The sequence below is a fragment of the Salvelinus alpinus genome, chromosome 27 (genome assembly GCF_045679555.1).
Source record: "Salvelinus alpinus chromosome 27, SLU_Salpinus.1, whole genome shotgun sequence".
Taxonomy (NCBI): Eukaryota; Metazoa; Chordata; class Actinopteri; order Salmoniformes; family Salmonidae; genus Salvelinus; species Salvelinus alpinus.
This window is the reverse complement of record NC_092112.1, coordinates 34,981,104-35,002,912: the sequence shown is the minus strand read 5'-3', so window position 1 is coordinate 35,002,912 and position 21,809 is coordinate 34,981,104. Positions and strand designations below refer to the sequence as shown.

Sequence of the window (21,809 nt, the reverse complement as noted above, 5' to 3'; positions counted from 1 at the left end):
ATCCCAGCCATGAAAGCTGCCAGAGCTCGTGGGGACAGGCCTATTGTCCACCCTCCCTCCCAGAAGCCTGGAAGGGATGAGAGAACCAAGCCTATGTGTTCGTAGCTTCAACCCCACAGCGCGCGCACACACACACCAATTGATTAATGGACGGCTGAATGTATATTTTTTTTCTTTTGCATTGTTTGCTCTTTCCCATATTATGTCTATCTTTGATAATTTACCCAGGAAAGGGCTGAAAATAGGCCATATTAATATATGTAGCCTTAGAAATAAGGTTAATGAAAACAACAACTTGCTAACATCAGAACATTTGTATATTAGCAATTTTGAGACTCACTTAGATAATTAATTTGATGATACAGCAGTAGCAATACAAGGGTATAACATCTATAGAATAGACATAAATACTTATGGGGAGGTATTGCAGTATATATTCAGAGCCATATCCCTGAAGATCTTATGTCAAGTGTTATTGAAGTGTAGTGGTTGCAGGTTCACTTGGCACATCTAAAGCCTTTTCTTTTGGGGTGTTGCTATAGGCCACCAAGTGCTAACAGTCAGTATCTAAATAATATGTGTGAAATGCTTGATAGTGTATGTAATGTAAATAGTGGTCTACTTTCTTGGGGACCTGAATATTGACTGGTTTTCATCAAGCTGTCCACTCAAGAGGAAACTTCACTGTAACCAGTGCCTGTAATCTGGTTATTAATCAAACACTACAGGAACAAGATCATCCACATGTATCAATCACATTTTTACTAATACTGTATCCGTACTCATTGGATGCAGTGATCAAAATATAGTGTATATCCAGGAACGCCTAAATTCAAAATGCTGGGCCTAAAATAGTGTATAAGAGATCATACAAAAGATTTTGCTGTGCCTCTTATGTGGAGGATGTGTTGGTCAGATATGATTAATAAGGAGCATCCAGACGCTGCCCTTGATGAATTTATGAAATTGCTTCTTCCAATTATTGATAAACATGCACCTGTTAAGTCTCCATGGATTGATGAGGAATTGAAAAACTGTATGGTTGAAAGAGATGGGGCAAAAGGAGTGGCTAATAAGTTTTGGCTACACATCTGACTGGCTGCAAATTTGAGAAATGTGACAACTCAACAGAAAAAATAAACTATATTATGAAGCCAGGATCAATGATAAAGAATTGATGAAAAAAAACACTTTAGTACTTTAAATTAGATTATGGGCAGAAAGACAAATTCAACTCCATCTTTCATCGAATCAGATGGCTTATTCATCACAAAACCACTTGATGTTGCCAATTATTTTAATGATTGCTTCATTGACATAGTTGGCAAACTTATGCAGGAAATACCAACAATGAACAGTGAGCCATCGTATTCATGCATAAAAAAAAAGAATGAAAGAAAAGCATTGCAAGTCAGTGTGGGAGAGGTGGAAAAATTATTGTTCAATTATGACAAACCTCCTGGCATTGACAACTTGGATGGAAAGCTACTGAGGATGTTAGCTGACTATAGCCACTCCTGTCATATCTTTAATCTGAGCCTAGAGGAATGTCTTTGTCCTGAAGTCTGGAGGGAAGCCAAAATAATTCCACTACCCAAGAGTGGTAAAGCAGCCTTTACTGTATCTAACAGCAGATCTATCAGCTTGCTGCCAGCTCTTAGCAAACAGCATTAAACTGGCAGCAGAGTTGCCAGCCAATTACTGTAATTGTATAATTTCTTATTGTAAAACATGCAACATTACAGTATTTACCTGGCAACTCTGCTGCCAGTATAATGCTGTACATTTACAGCGAAAACCTTTAGTGTTAATAAACCAATTGCACATACTCCTGTTGTAAAACCGCCTAAAGCACGCAATATTGGGAGTTGAGAAATAAGTCTGTCGTAATGACAATGTAAAACATATTCTTAGAGTAGCCTAATTGACAAACTCCCATGCTGTCAACAGATCTTCCCTGAAACCTGCATATTTTAGCCTTACAAGTTTATAGATAAGCATGTCTTGGTTTCCTTGAATGAGGAAATTATTTGATGTATTTGGTTGTAATTGTAATGTTGAAATATTTTATAGGCTAAAAAGGATGGCCAACCATCCTCCAGGCAAACCATAATGGAACAGTGCATCATTCTTGTTCAAGTGGCTAAAAAGTTATTGTCAAGCCCTGTATGGTATATCCTCACTATATGCAAAAAACAACCTTATGGGTAACCTTAGAGTCCCAGCTACGCTAGTAAACACAAAACTAGTAGATCATCTGTCTACAATAGCATGTCACTTTACAATGATTGATTGCATATGGCCCTTGTACTTCTGCTTCATTGCTAGTTTACCTTGGTTTGTTAACTGTTACATACAACTCTTGGAGGGAACGCAACCCCTGCTACACTCAACTCCCCGTGGAGTGAAAGAGGTATGTGATTGTAGGTGCAGGTAAGGATGAAAGAAGCAGAGAATATTACCATTAACAGAGATTCTATTTCCTTAACACAGTAAATGTGGGGAAGGGGCTGGACAGAACCAAAGAAAGTAAAAGTTAGTCCCCTCTCCTACCTACCCACTACTTACCTCTTCTTAACACCACCTGGTACGCTAACCAAAATACAGGGGATGGTCCACCCAGGTCTTACCTAGTGTGCATAGACAGAGTATATACTATGGGTATATGTATGCCCGCAGACCTCTTGCCTAAACACTCCCAAGGTGCCTTCCCCTTCCCCCCTGGGAACAAATGAAACAGAATAAGTCACCAAACTCAGTGAACAATTTGAATAAACCACAACCACCAAGTACTATAGCAAACACATACCTCTGCAGGACCCGCTACAAAATACTTTACAACAAATTTACCAAACCAACACAGCCAATACAAAGACGCTCTCCCTCTTTTTGACAAAGGAACACTGGCTTTTATCCAGCTGGAGAAGGAATTGGTCATTGAAAACAGCTGTTTCCCCTGACGAGAGGGAGGGTTCAGAGCTCCAATCATCGATGGGGCCGACCAATCAGCTGCTTAGAATCCAGGAAGCCATTTCCTGAAATACACACATACAAACACATACATACCCAAAACATATAAACTGGGGAACTTAACATTAACAATAGATGGAATGCAATTTACTCCACTGGGGTAATACCTTTTTGACCCTCACCTCTGCAGATGAGCCTTGTGCCTCTTATCTGCCTCATGCTCTCTCACTCACACACACTCTTTCTCTCTCTCTCTCTCTCTCTCTGCTCTTTTTTCGCTGCTGGAGGATTAGGCGATGCCTAGGCATGAAAAGAATAGTCATGCTTTTTATCCCTGCCCAAGAGTTTAGAGAAGAATGGATTTGCCTGGTCACTAGAACTGCGTCAACAAACGTGTGTGGTTGAAGTCAAGGATGGCACAGTGAGCGCATTGTTGCCTTTTAGTGCACAGTTTCCTCTTCATCACATTCAGACAGCGCTTTGAAAAGTGACAGCTCCCAAGAGTTAGCGCGAGCCTGTGAGGCAGCAATAGACTGACACGAAGAGAGCGCCATCTCCCGCTAACCTCAGCCAGACCTGAGGTGTCAATCTCACAACACACACACACACACACACACACACACACACACACACACACACACACACACACACACACACACACACACACACACACACACACACACACAGCATGCCATAAAAGGGCCTAGCCGTTCAACCTCCCCTCTCTGTGTCATGTGCATTCCAATCAGCTTTTAGCACTTATGCTCAATATGCACAGCTAACTAATGGCCAGGAAACAACAGGGGTTGTGTCCACCACTCCTCTGAAACTATTTAACTGTTCAAACTCCATTGAACTCCAACTATCCATTCCTCAGTCTCAGTTCCTTAATATGAAGCCTTGTGAAGTGGGGTTTAACGATAGGTCAGTAAAGTATATAAAAGTGCCATAGTTCTAACAGATCCTGCGAGAAATCAACCGTTTATCGACTCCCACAAAGTGGACTCAAGTAGCCTAAACTTTGGTGTGTTGACTGTAACAGGACTGCTACACTGCAAGTGTAACTTGTACAGAGTGTGAGACGCTCCCATTCATTTCAATTAACCTTGGGCATAAGCGGCATGGCTCTGCGAGAGGCTCGCTCTGCGAGAGGCTCGAGCTGCTCAGTGTAAAATTTTGCTCAGGTTTCATTTTCAAGAATTCAAGTGGCGCTTACGCTCTACTCACTCTGGAAAAAGTGACAAGTCCGCTGGAAGTCAGTTGTCAGTTTGATTACATGGTTTTGTCATATGGAGACATGTCAGTATTGTTGATGTTTTTAAGAATTAGGTGTGTATGATAATGTCAAATGGGTGCCTATGCTGTTGCCAATAGGCTACGTGCCGTTAACCATAGGCTCGATGCTGTAGCCAAATTACTTGAGACACTAGCCTATTTAGGCAGTCTTCCATAGCCATCTTTCACATCCACCTAAAGCGACACTGATCTGGTTTATCCAAAGTTTGGCTCTTATCTGAAGTTGTTTCATCTTCCTTCTCTGGGGTTGGGTTTCTTTTGGATATCTGGACCCACTCCTGTTCATACGTGATGGGCAAGTTGTTGACCTGGTTTTTGTTTCAATTCCACTGTGTCAAATTAGGAGCCTGCCCTTGATCTGTAGCACTTTGTTGCTTTATTGAATAGGTCAATCACAGGTAATATGTTTTGTTTTGTTGTGCATGTCTGTGTTTGCGTATATTCCTCTATGTTTGTATGGGTCCATCATGTCAGTAAATGACTGGTTTGTGCAATACTTTATATAGGGTAGATTGTTCTCTTCAAAGCTATCAAACTACTAATTTACCAAGGCTCATGCATTGATTTACTCTATTAAAATACTACAACAACTAGGCGCAAGTTGACACCCTGGTTTGATTATCAGACTGTGATTGGGAGTCCCATAGGGCGGCGCACAATTGGCCCAGCGTCATCCGAGTTTGTCCGGTGTAGGCCGTTATTGTAAATAAGAATTTGTTCTTAACTGACTTGCCTAGTTAAATAAAGGTTAAATAAAAATAAATAAATACGTTTACCTACTAACCCCTCGTTGACATTAGACTACATTTGAATTGACATGCATAAATCACATTGACTGTATCTGTGGATCATTAGTTGATACAGTAGATCAAGTTATTCAAACAAAGTGTTTGGCTTGTTAGCATGTTTATTGCAGTGCTTATGTTGACTCTTCATGTAGATGGATGTTGGCAATACTTTCCCTTTGTTTTTCCAGTTTATCTTTTTTCATGGCCTGTGGACTGCGTCATAGTAACCTGTGGGGAGACAATGACTAAGAAGCTCTGTGAATTCTCTCTCTTGCTCTCTCTCACTTTCAATTCAAGGGATTTATTGGCATGGGAAACATGTTTATATTGCCAAAGCAAGTGGAAATGATACTAAACAAAAATAAACTATCAGAAATGAACAGTAAACATTACACTCACAAAAGTTAAAAAAATAATATTTAAAATGTTGTATTATGGTTATGTATAGTGTTGTAACAATGTGCAAATAGTTGAAGTAAGAAAGGGAAAATAAATCTCTCTCTCTTACATGGCTTACATGGTTAACACAACCCAAAACGGGTCTTCCATTTTACAGTCTTTCCCCCTTCTGCAAGAATGGAAAGTTCACCCAGGGTAGGCCCCGAAGCCTACCTCCATTTGTCAAATGTAACCCAAGTCCGCCTTGCATCGCTCATTCAGCAGTCAAGCCTAATTACAAATGCGCGTGTGTCTTTTTACTTTCTGAAGGGCTTCCAGGTGTATCGTTATAGGGCCCCAGAGCACACCGAAGAGATCAAAGCGCTGGCCTACGGGCGTCAGCTCCTGTTACCCCATGCGCTCAGCTCTTGCCCTTTAATTGATTAATTCATTCTCAAGCCGATACCCCACCCCAGATCGCATATGGTACTGCAAAGTGCTCTCTTGCCTCCACCTTTTGAAACACTAAATAAACAGCACTAAATCTCCAGGCTCTGGACAATACAGTCAACAACCTCAACAGCCGTTACCACATTTCTCTCTGTCCCAAATGGCACCCTATTCCCTATATAGTGCACTACTTTTTACCAGGGCGCATAAGCGTGCCAATCCTGGATGCATCCACTATTTCATATTGCTAGTGTAGCTCGGAGCCGGGACAGCAGGCAAGGCTGTTCCCTGTTCCCACCTCATTATTAACTACCCCTCAGCCAACAAGGCCACTGGACGAAAGTCTATTCTTGAAGGTAATGAATACTTGTCTAGAGTATATTATTTAGAGCGACACAGCAAATGAGAGAGGCTGACACACAGCGAGAGGAAATCTCCTGGGGTTAGCTGGTGAAAAGATATTTCCGCTCCCCAGGGGTGAAACGGGCAGATGGGGTTAGGGCAAAAGTAGTGTTGGGGAAAGTAACCAATATCCCCTGTAAGGCTTCAATGACTTGCAAGTTGTATTCCTTGCAAGGTAGAGAGACAGTTAGGGCCATGGTCAACTAACCATGTAGCCTTGCAGACTTATTGGCTCAATCGTCTCTTTAGGAACCTGCTGGCATAAACAAACATGAATTGGGGTGTGCGTGTGTGTACGCGTGTATACGTGCATGCAGTGTTTTCCCAAAGCGTCGTTCAAATAGCCAGTTAGAGACTCATCTTCTCCAAGATTCTTTTTTAATTCACACTATCTTTTAAAATATTGGTGTGCCTGACTAGTGCAGCCTGAGTGTCGTAGATTAATAACCGAGCACAAAAATGCTAACCTCTGTTATTGTAATGGTGAGAGGTTAGCATATTTTGGGGGTATGATATTTGTGCATCTGTAATTTTCTCACTCATCATTATTCATGATTCATTCAGGACTATCCATAATCATGGTAGCATCCACATTAATGTAGATGTGTTTAGAGACATATTATATTCTTATTTACAATAAAAGTGACTCCAAAATGACACAATACATTATTTACCATTAATTTCTATTGGGAACAAAATCATCTGTAACACAACCAAAACGAACAACAAATGCATCCAACAAGTTTGTAGAGTCACAAGCTTGGTGTAATGATTGCATGCTCGGAATATGGGACAAAATACTAAACTTTTGATTACTTTAATACAGATATAAGTGAATGTATTCCAATACTTTTGGTCACCTAAAATGGGGGGACTATGTACAGAAAGTGCTGTAATTTCTAAACGGTTCACCCGATATGGATGAAAATACCTTCAAATTAAAGGTGACAGTCTGCACTTTAACATCATAGTCATTGTATCATTTCAAATCCAAAGTGCTAGAGTACAGAGACAAAAAAAGTAATAGAAAATGGTCACAATACCAATACTTTTGGAGTTCATCCTAAACTAGAGGAAAACCTGCTTCATTCTGCTTTATACATAACACTGGGAGAGGAATTTACCTTTCAGCATAACCTGTAACACAAGGCCAAATCTACACTAGTTGGTAAAGAAAATGACAGTTAATGTTCCTGAGTGGCCAAGTTACAGTTATGACACAAATCTTCTTGAAAATCTATGGCAAGACTGTCTAGCCATGATCCCCAACACCTTGACAGAGCTTGAATAATTTTGAAAAGAATAATGGGCAAATATCGCACAATCCAGGTGTGCAGAGACTTGCCTAATAATACTTTAAGCTGTAATCGTTGCCAAAGGTGTGTCACGTTCTGACCTTTATTTTCCTTTGTTTTGTCTTTAGTTAGTATGGTCAGGGCGTGAGTTGGGGTGGGCAGTTTTATGTTGTCTGTTTCTATGTGGGGTTTTCTAGTTTGGCCTGATATGGTTCTCAATCAGAGGCAGGTGTTTTGTGTTGTCTCTTATTGGGAACCATATTTAGGTAGTCTGTTTTGTATTGTGGGTTGTGGGTTATTGTCTATGTCTATGTGTAAGTTGCCTGTGTCTGCACTTTTCATATATAGCTTCACGTTCGTTCGTTTTGTTGTTTTTGTAAGTTTGTTTAGTGTTCTTCGTCTTCGTTATAATAAATAGAGAAGATGTATTCAAACCACGCTGCGCTTTGGTCCGATCCTTACTCCTCCTCAGACGAGGAGGATTACGACGAACGTGACAAGGTGTTTCTAACATATATTGACTCGGAGGTGAATACTAATCTAATCGAGGTATATTTGTGTTTTATTTTTCATAAATTAAAAAAAGATATAATTTTTCTTCCACTTTGTCATTACAGACTATTTTGTGTAGATCAATGACAAAAATATCTGTTAAATTCATTGAATACTTATGGTACCCATTGTTGGTTATTTAGTTTGCTTGTCAGCAAGAACAGTAGTTTTTTTTCGGTTAGTCGTTTAGGACATCTACTTTGTGCATGACACAAGTGATTTTTCCAATAATTGTCTACAGACAGATTATTTAACTTATAATTCACTGTATCACAAATCCAGTGGGTCAGAAGTTTACATACACTAAGTTGACTGTGCCTTTAAACAGCTTGAAAAATTACAGAAAATGATGTCATGGCTTTAGAAGCTTCTGATAGGCTAATTGACATCATTTGAGTCAATTGGAGGTGTACCTGTGGATGTATTTCAAGGCCTACCTTCAAACTCAGTCCCTCTTTGCTTGACATCATGGGAAAATCAAAAGAAATCAGCCAAGACATGGGGACAAAGATCGTACTTTTTGTAGAAATGTCCTCTGGTCTGATGAGACAAAAATAGAACTGTTTGGCCATAATGACCATCGTTATGTTTGGAGGAGAAAGGGGGAGGCTTACAAGACGAAGAACAACATCCCAACCGTGAAGCATGGGGGTGGCAGCATCAGGTTGTGGGGGTGCTTTGCTGCAGGAGGGACTGGTGCACTTCACAAAATAGATGGCGTCATGAGGATGAAAAATTATGTGGATATATTGGAGCAACATCTCAAGACATCAGTCAGGAAGTTAAAGCTTGGTGGCAAATGGGTCTTCCAAATGGACAATGACCCCAAGCATACTTCCAAAGTTGTGGCAAAATGGCTTAAGGACAACAAAGTCAAGGTATTGGAGTGGCCATCACCTCAATCCTATAGAAAATGTGTGGGCAGAACTGAAAAAGCGTGTGCGAACAAGGAGGCCTACAAATCTGACCCAGTTACACTGTTACACCAGCTCTGTCAGGAGGAATGGGCCCAAATTCACCCAACCTATTGTGGGAAGCTTGTGGAAGGCTACCCGAAACGTTTGACCCAAGTTAAACAATGTAAAGGCAATGCTACCAAATACTAATTGAGTGTATGTAAACTTCTGACCCACTGGGAATGTGATGAAAGAAATAAAAGCTGAAATAAAACCTTCTCTCTACTATTATTCTGACATTTCACATTCTTAAAATAAAGTGGTGATCCTAACTGACCTAAAACAGGGAATGTTTACTAGGATTAAATGTCAGTAATTGTGAAAAACTGAGTTTAAATGTATTTGGATAAGGTGTATGTAAACTTCCGACTTCAACTGTACATTGAAACTTTTGTTTTTATCCCCTGGATTTCTAACCCCTAGATTATCTTGTTGGATCTAATTTTAATAGCTAGCATTTCAATGGCCATAATAAATAGATATGGAGACAACGGACAGCCTTGTTGTACTCCTCTTAAAAGCGCAATACTTTCTGAGAAGTAACCATTATTTACTATTTTACTTCTGGGGGTGCTGTACATAACTTTAACCCAGTGTATAAGAGATTCATCAAATTTAAAGTAATCCAGGCATTTATATATACATTCTTGTCGTACTTCATCAAACGCCTTTTCAAAATCTGCTATGAAGACCAGGCCTGGTATCTTCGATGTTTCATAATATTCAATTGTGTCAATTGTCGTATATTATCTCTATTTAAAAAACATGTCTGATCAGGATGAACAATATCTGGTAAAACCTTTTTTATTCAAAGTGCTATGCATTTCGCCAGGATTTTCACATCGCAACATTGAAGTGTTAGAGGCCTCCAGTTTTTTTTATACTTTATACTTTATACTTACCACCTGTGTCCTGTTTAAGTTGTAATGAAATCAGACCTTCTTGTTGAGTACCTGAAAGTCTACCATTTGTATAAGAGTAATTAAAACATGCTAATAATGGATCTTTGAGTACATCAAAAAAGGTCTGATATACTTCTGCTGGTATGCCGTCAAGCCCTGGTGTTTTTACAGACTGAAAAGATTTTATTGCCTCAAAATTCCCTTTCTGTAAGTTGGCCTTCACACAGGTCTTTCTGTAAATTTGTTAATTTCACATTATTACTAGGAAGGAAATCCTTACAGTTAACATCATTCAGTGGAAATGGAGGAGACTGAAAAGAAAACATATTCTTAAAATATTTTGCTTCCTGGGTAACTCCATCATTTGTAACGAGTTTCTGTAAATTCTTTTTGGTAGAATTTCTATGTTGAAGATTCAAGAAAATGTTGTGCATTTTTCACAATTTTCCATCCAACTCGCTTTATTTTTGTAATACAGTGATCCCTCGCCACTTCGCGGTTCACTTATCGCGGATTCGCTATTTCGCGGATTTTCATAATGCATTTCTTTTTTTTTTTTTGTGCATTGTGCTCTGCATTCTGATTCGCTAAAAACTCACTCCCGCTTCTTGTATCAAAACATGCTACGAATTGTGCTATCATTTTGTCGTCTCGTGCAGTTATGTGTACGTACATAAAACAGCTTGGCAAATTTACATTAAGTTGGCCAGGAAGGAAGGAAGGACTAACGCTTGGTCGCTTAGCAACCATGGTGCGAATGGCCACTGAACTTAAGCGAGTAGCTGAGGAATGGGACCCTTTGATGAGCCGTTCATTACAGTTCTCCAACGTAATCGATGGTGGCATGTCGGTGTACAAGGATCTTTTTGCAAAGAAGAAAAAAGAGCGACAACAGCTGCCTATCACTATGTTCTTCTCCCGAACAAACACACCTGCACCGCGGGCTTCAGAAGAAGAGAACACTGCAGAGCGCAGTCAGGATGCAGCGGCCCAGTCTGAAGAGCAGTGAAACGGCCTACACGTGAGTCACTGTATTTGTATACATGTAATAGTTGCTAATTGTAAAACAAAAAAAAGTTTTCTATTTCGCGGATTTCACTTATCGCGGGTCATTTTCGGAACGTAACCCCCGCGATAAACGAGGGATTACTGTACATTACACTTGATCATTTTTGAATAAGTACCTCCAATTTGTTTTTCCTCTAACCTATTTTGTGCCTATAGTACAGTTTCCGTTACCATCTGCCTGCGCTGTAGCTTCCTCTATTTCCTTTATTATTCTAATCTCTTTTGTCCTAAACTGCTTTTGTTTTAACAATGAGTATTGTATTGAATGGCCTCTAAAAGTACATTTCAAAGTGTTCCATACAACAAGGGGATCTGCTGTACCTATGTTGTACAAAAAAAGTAATTCGTTAATTATTTTGTCATAGTTAAGAACAAATTGTCATCCAATAGGCTTTGATTAAATTTCCAATATCCCCGTCCACAGGGAAATTCTGTAAGAGTTATATGGAGGCCAATTAGATGGTGGTCCGATCGCATTTGTTCTCCTATTAATACTTGTTTTACTTTTGATGCCAGCAAGAACGAGACTAGGAAGTAATCAAGACGGCTAGCTTGATTAAGCCTCCTCCATGTATATCTCACTAGGTCAGGGTTTTTCAACCTCCATATATCCACTAGTTTTAATGTATCCATGATCTTTGTGATCTCCTTAAGTGCTTGAGGGTGATAGTTTGTAGAGTGATTTCCTTTACGGTCCATTGAGGTACTTAAAATCGTATTATAATCTCCCACCATAATAATAGATTCTTCCATTGCTTGTGAGCTCAATAGATCATATAGATAATTTCGAACAAGTGTGGATCATCATTATTTGGCCCATATAGATTAATTAGCCAAATCTGTTTTTGGTCCAATAGCATATTTAAAATAGTCCACCTTCCTTGCGGATCTGTTTGCACAGTTTGCACAATCGGATCAAAATTTGTATTAATTAGTATAATCACCTCTTTTGAGTTTCTTTGCCCACGGCAAAAATATATTTTTCCCTCCCAGTCCTTTTTCCACCCAACCTCATCTATATTTGATGAATGAGTTTCCTGTATACAATAGATATCATATTCTTTCTAGCCATGTAAAAATGTATCGTCTTTTTTTGATCTGCAAAGCCATTACAATTATAACTTGCTTTACTTATTTTCCCACTTACCATAATGATACCCAAGTTTCAATTAAACTAAAATAAGTCAAACCTTGTCTTAAGTCCACATAGTCCTCGGTTCCATACGGCATGAATATAAAAAAAAATGTATAATTGAAAAAAAACTTTTTTTTATTGTTCATGCAAAAAAATACAAATAAAATGTTTTTGTAAAAAACGAATGAATCCATATTTGTACAGTGTAATGCGTTGCAGATATGTATCCTCAACAGGAGGTAGCTATCACTCACAGCCACGTTGTAATCTTCGAGTCCTTGAACATTTGGTTGTTTACATATAATTTATCCACTACTAGACAAACATTCTGCTTCTCTGCTCAGAGCCTTTTGAAACAATATTATTTTTATACTTCTGCACTTTAGATCAAGTAATTAGGATTTCATTGTTTTATTATAATACCGTAGCCTCTCTGTAGTGTCTTTAAGGGAGTTCATGGTAGTTTTCAATATCTTATTTTCCGCTCGTATTTCTTCCATCATTTTATTACTGTAATCCAATCCTGTTTTGAGGCCTCAACCTCCCCCAGTAGCCCAGGCAATATATCCCGTTTTTTTAACTGCTCGCTCATGCTTGTAAGCAATGCTCTGTCTTCTGGAGACATAGTTATAAAAACGACCCCCTCCAATGTTAAATTAGGAATTTTAGATTCGGCTTTCCTCCTGTTTTGCTCACAGAACTCAAGGAAAGGTCTTCTCTTGTTCGCTTCGATGTATCCGTTTATTTTCCGAGCATATCAAAATGCTGATCAATAAATAGTTCCAGATTCTCTATATTATCCAGAATGTTGGTTTCGTAGTTATCAGTTAATCCTCTATTTTTGTGGTTAATTCATGGGACAAGCTGTGCCTACCACGCTGCCACCTGCCACATCATGACGTTAGTAACTGTCGATCTGATGTCAAAAAGTGTTTGGTGGTCATAGGAGATAATAGCATAAACCTTCTGTATAAAAAAAATATGACTAAATAGCAAAGTTGATTTGGAGCTCGTAAAACGGCAACCTTCTGCATCTGCGCCATCTTGAATGACGCCTCTCTCCTGTAACTTCTCCCTGGCTAATACCCAAGACTAGCTAGCATGATACTTGAAACCTATGCTGTCATTTAGTCACAAGATGGGTTTAGAAAATGACATGTTTGTAACCATGAACAACTCAACACAACTGAAAACACTTCTTTATCCGTTTTTCTATTTATGTCACACAAAAACACTTTCTGTTGATAACTCGGCGAAACATTGTCAGACTGTGCTGCTTTTTTGCAGGAAGGTTGTCCTCCGCATTAGGAACATGCTGGCTTCACTACAACATTTCAGCTTCTGTGTTATCTGAGAAAATTGGCTTGTTACTTTTGCCCCGTGTTACTTTCGTCCCGGTTCTCCCCAAGCTAACAAGATCAATGAGCTTGAAATCGATCAGCTCACTGGTGGTGTGTGAGATGAATCCAATCTCTTGTAGCCTCATGGTCTCATTAGCCTGATCCAAGATCTATATTTCTAGTGGATAGACGATATGATTAATCAGAAAATAGCCTAATTAGTGGGAAGAAAACATCTAAACAACAATGCTATCACATCAAAGCAACTCTACCACTTTTCACCTATTGACTTTGAAGAACATTTGAACATTTACAGCAAATATACGGTGCCTAGTGAGTCTACACACCCCTTGCACTGTTCTTCACATTTTTGCTGCCTTAAAAGTAAATCTAAAACAAGATTAAATTTGATTTTCTTTCTACAGATCTACACAACCTACCCCACAAGTGAAATAAAATCATATAATTTTTTTCTAAATGCATCACAAGTGCATCTTGTTATGGGTATGTTTGTCATTGGCAAAGACTACGGAGTGTTTTAGGATAAAAATAAACTAAATAGAGCTAAGCACAGGCAAATACTAGAGGAAAACCTGGTTCAGTCGGCTTTCCAACAGACACTGGGAGACAGATTCACCTTTCAGCAGGACAATAACCTAAAACACAAGGCCAAATCTACACTGGAGTTGCTTACCAAGACCACATTGAATATTCCTGAGTGGCCTAATTACAGTTTTGACTTAAATCAGCTTGCAAATCTATGGCAAGACTTGAAAATTGCTTTCTAGCAATGATCAACAACCAACTTGACAGAGCTTAAAGAATAAAAAAAAAAGAATGATGTGCAAATATTGTACAGTTCAGGTGTGCAAAGCTCTTAGAGACTCACAGCTGTAATCGCTGCCGAAGGTGATAGTATGTCATTTTCAATAAATTTGCACAAATTTCTAAAATCAAGTTTTCACTTTGTTATTATGAGGTATTGTATGTAGATGGATGTATATATATATTTTTAAATCCATTTTGAATTCAGGCTGTAACAACACAGTGTGGAATAAATCAAGGGGTATGAATACTTTCTGAAGGCATTGTTTTTGTCAAAATTGCTCAAGCTCAGTAAATGTGTTTGGGAATCATTGATGGACAGCAATATTCAAAGCTTGTGCCTAATCTTCAAGCAAATTTAAGTCAGGACAGGGACTGGACCACACAGGAACACTCAACACCTTAGTGTGTCTTTGGCATTAACATTTGAGTAATTGTCCCACTGAAAAATAAAACTACGTATGATATAAATTGGTCAGCAGTGTGTCGCTTTGGTGGTGCTATCTTCCACACCTAACAAAAGAGTCCCAAGTTTAGCTCTGATTGAGAAAAATAAACTCAGCTAATAATATACAGTGGGGAGAACAAGTATTTGATACACTGCCGATTTTGCAGGTTTTCCTACTTACAAAGCATGTAGAGGTCTGTAATTTTTATCATAGGTACACTTCAACTGTGAGAGATGAAAAATCCAGAAAATCACATTGTATGATTTTTAAGTAATTAATTTGCATTTTATTGCATGACATAAGTATTTGATACATCAGAAAAGCAGAACTTAATATTTGGTACAGAAACCTTTGTTTGCAATTACAGAGATCATACGTTTCCTGTAGTTCTTGACCAGGTTTGCACACACTGCAGCGGGGATTTTGTCCCACTCCTCCATACCGACCTTCTCCAGATCCTTCAGGTTTCGGGGCTGTCGCTGGGCAATACGGACTTTCAGCTCCCTCCAAAGATTTTCTATTGGGTTCAGGTCTGGAGACTGGCTAGGCCACTCCAGGACCTTGAGATGCTTCTTACGGAGCCACTCCTTAGTTGCCCTGGCTGTGTGTTTCGGGTCGTTGTCATGCTGGAAGACCCAGCCACGACCCATCTTCAATGCTCTTACTGAGGGAAGGAGGTTGTTGGCCAAGATCTCGCGATACATGGCCCCATCCATCCTCCCCTCAATACGGTGCAGTCATCCTGTCCCCTTTGCAGAAAAGCATCCCCAAAGAATGATGTTTCCACCTCCATGCTTCACGGTTGGGATGATGTTCTTGGGGTTGTACTCATCCTTCTTCCTCCAAACACGGCTAGTGGAGTTTAGACCAAAAAGCTCTATTTTTGTCTCATCAGACCACATAACCTTCTTCCATTCCTCCTCTGGATCATCCAGATGGTCATTGGCAAACTTCAGACGGGCCTGGACATGCGCTGCCTTGAGCAGGGGGACCATGCGTGGGCTGCAGGATTTTAATCCATGACGGCGTAGTGTGTTACTAATGGTTCCTCATGATCATTGATGCCCCCACGAGGTGAGATCTTGCATGGAGCCCCAGACCGAGGGTGATTGACCGTCATCTTGAACTTCTTCCATTTTCTAATAATTGCGCCAAAAGTTGTTGCCTTCTCACCAAGCTGCTTGCCTATTGTCCTGTAGCCCATCCCAGCCTTGTGCAGGTCTACAATTTTATCCCTGATGTCCTTACACAGCTCTCTGGTCTTGGCCATTGTGGAGAGGTTGGAGTCTGTTTGATTGAGTGTGTGGACAGGTGTCTTTTATACAGGTAACGAGTTCAAACAGGTGCAGTTAATACAGGTAATGAGTGGAGAACAGGAGGGCTTCTTAAAGAAAAACTAACAGGTCGGTGAGAGCCGGAATTCTTACTGGTTGGTAGGTGATCAAATACTTATGTCATGCAATAAAATGCAAATGAATTACTTAAAAATCATACAATGTGATTTTCTGGATTTTTGTTTTAGATTCCATCTCTCACAGTTGAAGTGTAACTATGATAAAAATGACAGACCTCTACATGCTTTGTAAGTAGGAAAACCTGCAAAATCGGCAGTGTATCAAATACTTGTTCTCCCCACTGTATATTAAAATAATACTAACATAAACTAATAACTTATCAATAAAATTGTTTTCTAGGTGGACAGCATCAAAGCTAGGGTTGCAAATCCCGAAAGTTCCCAGGTTTCCCAAAAAGTGACCAGAATTTGGGGAAAGTGGACGGAATGTTGCAACTCTAATTTAAGCTTTTTTATTGATTACTCTTTGAATTTCAGTTCACTTCCTGTATTGACTGGACATGAAATGAATTGACTGCAAATCAAATCAAATTGTATTCATCACGTGCCCAATACAACACCTTAGAATGAAATGCTTACTTACAAGCTCTTTCCCAACGATGCAGCGTTAGATAAGAAAAAAATACATGAGAAATAAAAACACAAGAATGAAGCTATATACAAGGATTACCAATACCATATCAATGTCCAGGGTTATGTGGTAGATATGAACTTGTTTCTTTAATTCTTTTTTACCTGGTAATTTGACTGCGAACAAATTCTCATTTACAGCAACAACCTGGGGAATAGTTACAGGGGAGATTGATGAGCCAATTGGATGCTGGGGATGATTAGGTGGCCATGAGGGCCAGATAAGGAATTTAACCAGGACTGCAGGGTTAACACCCCTACTCTTAAGATCAGTACCATGGGATCTTTAGTGACCATAGAGAGTCAGGACATCCCATCCTACTGCCCTGAGATATTTTTTTCTTTGACCAGAAGAGAGTGCCTTCTACTGGTTCTCCAACACCACTTCCAGCAGCATCTGGTCTCCCATCCAGGGACCAACCCTGCTTAGCTTCAGAGCTAAGCCAGCAGTGTGCAGCAGGGTGGTATGCTGCTAAACCAGCAGTGGGCTGCAGGGTGGTATGCTGCTAAACCAGCAGTGGGCTGCAGGGTGGTATGCTGCTGGCTGCAGGGTGGTATGCTGCTGGCATACCTACATGTAGGCAGGGGTTAAGTGTCTAGGCATCAGGATAGATAATAATAAGAGTACCAATTAGCAGCATTGTATATGGTGGGTGTATGTATGTGTCAGTGTGTGTGTGTGTATGTGTATGTATGTGTATGTATGTTAGCAAAGTATTAATTAATGAACACTCTTTGTGTATTGTATGGTTGCATTCACCCCCAATTCTTACAGGAAATGTAACATGCTTGCTATAGCTGTGCTCTGTTCTTTGCTTCTCTTTCCCCAGCTCAGGTCAGGATGTCCAGAGAGCCAGTGTAATCATCAACCTGCCAAACCTGGTGCGTCAGAATCCAGCAGAGACCTTCCGACGGGTAGTGCCAAAAGTTCGGGTGGGCCAATTAATCTGTTCTACTCTAAAGCCTAATATTCATATTAACCACTGTACTGTGGTAAAACCGACATTTTATGACTGAATAGAAACATTAATGACAAATGTCCATTAAATTATAATTATTCCATTTTGGTGTGTCTTGTAGTAACACATGTCCATAGTAACAAATGGTCAATAAACCTCTTCACTCCTAACCCTTCCCCACTTTTAACCCCCTCTCGCCCTCTGACACAGGAAGTACTGCACGTAGCCGGGGCAGACATGCAGCTAGCGGCGGCAGGCTCCTTCCTGACCTTGCTCCAGGATGACATTGTCCTCATCCAGACGCACACCCACTCCATCCTACAGATCGTTCTACTTAACCTGGACCACCGGGACACAGGTCAGCATGGTTCTTATAAGCATAACATAAGAGATGTCATAAGCAGTCGTGATGATAATAACTTATTACAGGCTACCACAACTGATTCGACAAGACCATTGCAGGAAGTTAAAGTTGTCTTCACCGTGTCATTAGCATGGCATTAGTAAGCAAATAACTCATGCCAAACTAGACTGATTTGACAAAAACCAAGGCGGTAAAGTTTGGCGATGTCAACCTTTGTAGTTAGTTAAGGAGTGTCTGTTATTTAAAAAATGTATAGGTTTTGGCTATAGCTAAAAGGGAAATTTGAAAAATGTTCAACTTTATATTCGTCATCTCCAGCACCACTCCAACATCAACATAAGTGAAAATGGCGCATTTCTATGTTTTTTAGTAGAGGAAGATAAGTGTTTCCAATGAAATAATCATCCAATTAGTAGGCAATACCTACAGTTGAAGTTGTAAGTTTTACATACCCTTAGGTTGGAGTCTACATGACACAAGTAATTTTTCCCACAATTGTTTACAGACAGATTATTTCACTGTATCACAATTCCAGTGGGTCAGAAGTTTACATACACTAAGTTGACTGTGCCTTTAAAGAGCTTGGAAAATTCCATAAAATTATGTCATGGCTTTAGAAGCTTGTTAGGCTAATTGACATCATTTGAGTCAATTGGAGGTGTACCTGTGGATGTATTTCAAGGCCTACCTTCAAACTCAGTGACTCTTTGCTTGACGTCATGGGAAAATCAAAATAAATCAGCCAAGACCTCAGAAAAAGAATTGTAGACTTCCACAAGTCGGGTTCATTTTTGGGTGCAATTTCCAAACGCCTGAAGGTACCACGTTCATCTGTACAAACAATAGTACGCAAGTATAAACACAATGGTACCACGCAGCCGTCATACCGCTCCTAGAGATTTACATTTACATTTAAGTCATTTAGCAGACGCTCTTATCCAGAGCGACTTACAAATTGGAAAGTTCATACATATTCATCCTGGTCCCCCGTGGGGAATGAACCCACAACCCTGGCGTTGCAAGCGCCATGCTCTACCAACTGAGCCACACGAGAGATGAATGTACTTTGGTGCAAAAAGTGCAAACCAATCCCAGAACAAAAGCAAAGGGCTTTGTGAAGATGCTGGAGGAAACAGGTTCAAAAGTATCTATATCCACAGTTAAACGAGTCATATATCGACATAACCTGAAAGGCCGCTCAGCAAGGAAGAAGCCACTGCTACAAAACCGCCATAAAAAAGCCAGACTACGGATTGCAACTGCACATGGGGACAAAGATCGTACTTTTTGGGGAAATGTCCTCTGGTCTGATGTAACAAAAATAGAACTGTTTGGCCTCAATGATCATCGTTATGTTTGGAGGAAAAAGGGGGAGGCTTGCAAGCCGAAGAACCATCTCAACCGTGAAGCACGGGGGTGGCAGCATCATGTTGTTGGGGTGCTTTGCTGCAGGAGGGACTGGTGCACTTCACAAAATAGATGGCATCATGAGGATGGAAAATGATGTGGATATATTGAAGCAACATCTCAAGACCTCAGTCAGGATGTTCAAAGCTTGGTCGCAAATGGGTCTTCCATATGGACAATGACCCCATAATGGCTTGAGGACAACAAAGTCAAGGTATTGGAGTGGCCATTACAAAGCCCTGACCTAAATCTTATAGAAAATTTGAGGGCAGAACTGAAAAAGGTTGTGTGAGCAAGGAGGCCTACAAACCTGACTCAGTTACACCAGCTCTGTCAGGAGGAATGGGCCCAAATTTACCCAACTTATTGTGGGAAGCTTGTGGAAGGCTACCCGAAATGTTTGACCCAAGTTAAACAATTTAAAGGCAATGCTACAAATACAATTGAGTGTATGTAAACTTCTGACCCACTGGGAATGTGATGAAAGAAAAAAAAGCTGAAATAAATAATTCTCTCTACTATTATTCTGACATTTCACATACTTAAAATAAAGTGGTGATCCTAACTGACCTAAGACAGGAATTTTTTACTAGGATTAAAGGTCAGGAAATGTGAAAAACTAAGTTTAAATCTATTTGGCTAAGGTGTATGTAAACTTCCGACTTCAACTGTATGCATAATTGGTTAAAATAACACAATGCACAGGCCTCCCGAGTGGCGCAGCAGTCTAAGGCACTGCATCACAGTTCTAGCTGTGTCACTACAGATCCTGGTTCGGCTGTGTCGCAGCCGGCTGCGACCGGGAGACCCATAAGGCGGCGCACAATTGGCCCAGCGTCGTCCGGGTTAGGGGAGAGTTTGGCTGCCCGGGATGTACTTGTCTCATCGCGCTCTAGCAACTCCTGTGGTGGGCCGGGCGCATGCACGCTGACATGGTCACCAGGTGTACGCAGTTTCTTCTGACACATTGGTGCAGCTGGCTTCCGGGTTAAGCGGGCATTGTGTCAAGAAGCAGTGCGGCTTGGTGGGGTCATGTTTCGGAGGACGCACGGCTCTCGACCTTTACCTCTCTTGAGTCCGTATTGGAGTTGCAGCGATGGGACAAGACTGTAACTACCAATTGGGATACCTCAAAATTGGTGTACAAAAATAAATAATAATAATTTAAAATAGAAAGATAAAAAAATACCACAACAAAAAATATCAGACGATGCGTGGATTTCCACCTAAATAGACATACCCAAACGTAAACATTTTTCATGAGGTGGCCATAAACAATAACTGCTACATTTGCATAGTTTTAGAAAGGTCTGGAACTCACATTTCTTGTAAAAATATATGTATATAAATATTAGGAAAATGTGAAGAATCATATATTTTTTTCCTATTGAACAAAAGTCTTGAAATTACTGAAATCCTTTCTAAATGTAGTAACGATGAAATTATAAATGACTTATAAGAAATGTGATATCTTATACTATGTGTAAAATAAATATGGTCATACTTAGTACAATATTGGCACTATTTAATATAACTGCAGACCGAGAATTTTCTCCTAAACGTCCACTGAGAAGCACAGAAACACCATTTAAATGTGTGCAGACTCGTAACTTCAGCTTCAAGCACAAAGTGGTTTTGTCCGTCTGTGAACAAGAGAAAGTGGTCTTGTTCAATTCTATTACTTTATTTACTTACGTTGAGGGCTCTAATTCCTGCTGAGAATATCACCGCGAGATTAAACTAGTATTGTTGCATCTGCTAGATTCTCCCGTTTATTATGCACTATTGCAAGCGAAGCTCTAAGTTTCACAGACACAGGAAATCGTTCCTTTATCTGGATAGGCCCGGAAATGTGACACGTCCCTATGCAAATGTGGGGTCTGATACCTGACACTTCAAGTTAGCCCCGCTGGGAGAGTGGGAGCAGAGAGACAGGGCTTTCTTGCACTATAAGACACATGACCCTACGATGTTCACAGAGCGCTTTGTACGCCAAAACCGGTCCAGAACCACTCAAAGCCCCCTAAATAGGGGACTTAACATCTAAGCGGTATCATAATAACCAAATGTAGCCTATTAATTGCTGAATATAGAAAGAAGCATTCCAATCTATGGGTCCTGCATAACACCAATTCATTTCAAACTACACCATGTCCAGGCCCGTTGAAATTCTGTTCGGGACAGTAGTTTTTTGGCCAACTGGCTCAATTGGGCCAGTAAGAAAAAAGTTAATGTTGGACCCTGAATGTAAACAATGTCATGTTTTGGCAGGACATAAAGCTGGGTATT

General features: G+C 40.1%; 1 protein-coding gene across 2 annotated transcripts in view; it reads left to right on the top strand.

Annotated features, from left to right (window-relative positions):
- ppp4r4 (protein phosphatase 4, regulatory subunit 4) overlaps window positions 1–21,809 on the top strand; it is a 120,184-nt gene that overhangs the window by 37,466 nt on the left and 60,909 nt on the right. For both annotated transcript variants that reach the window (XM_071370429.1, XM_071370428.1), the window contains exons 4-5: window positions 17,621–17,723; window positions 17,960–18,107. In XM_071370429.1, coding sequence (XP_071226530.1) covers window positions 17,621–17,723; window positions 17,960–18,107 — 251 coding nt within the window. The remainder of the gene's footprint in view (window positions 1–17,620; window positions 17,724–17,959; window positions 18,108–21,809) is intronic.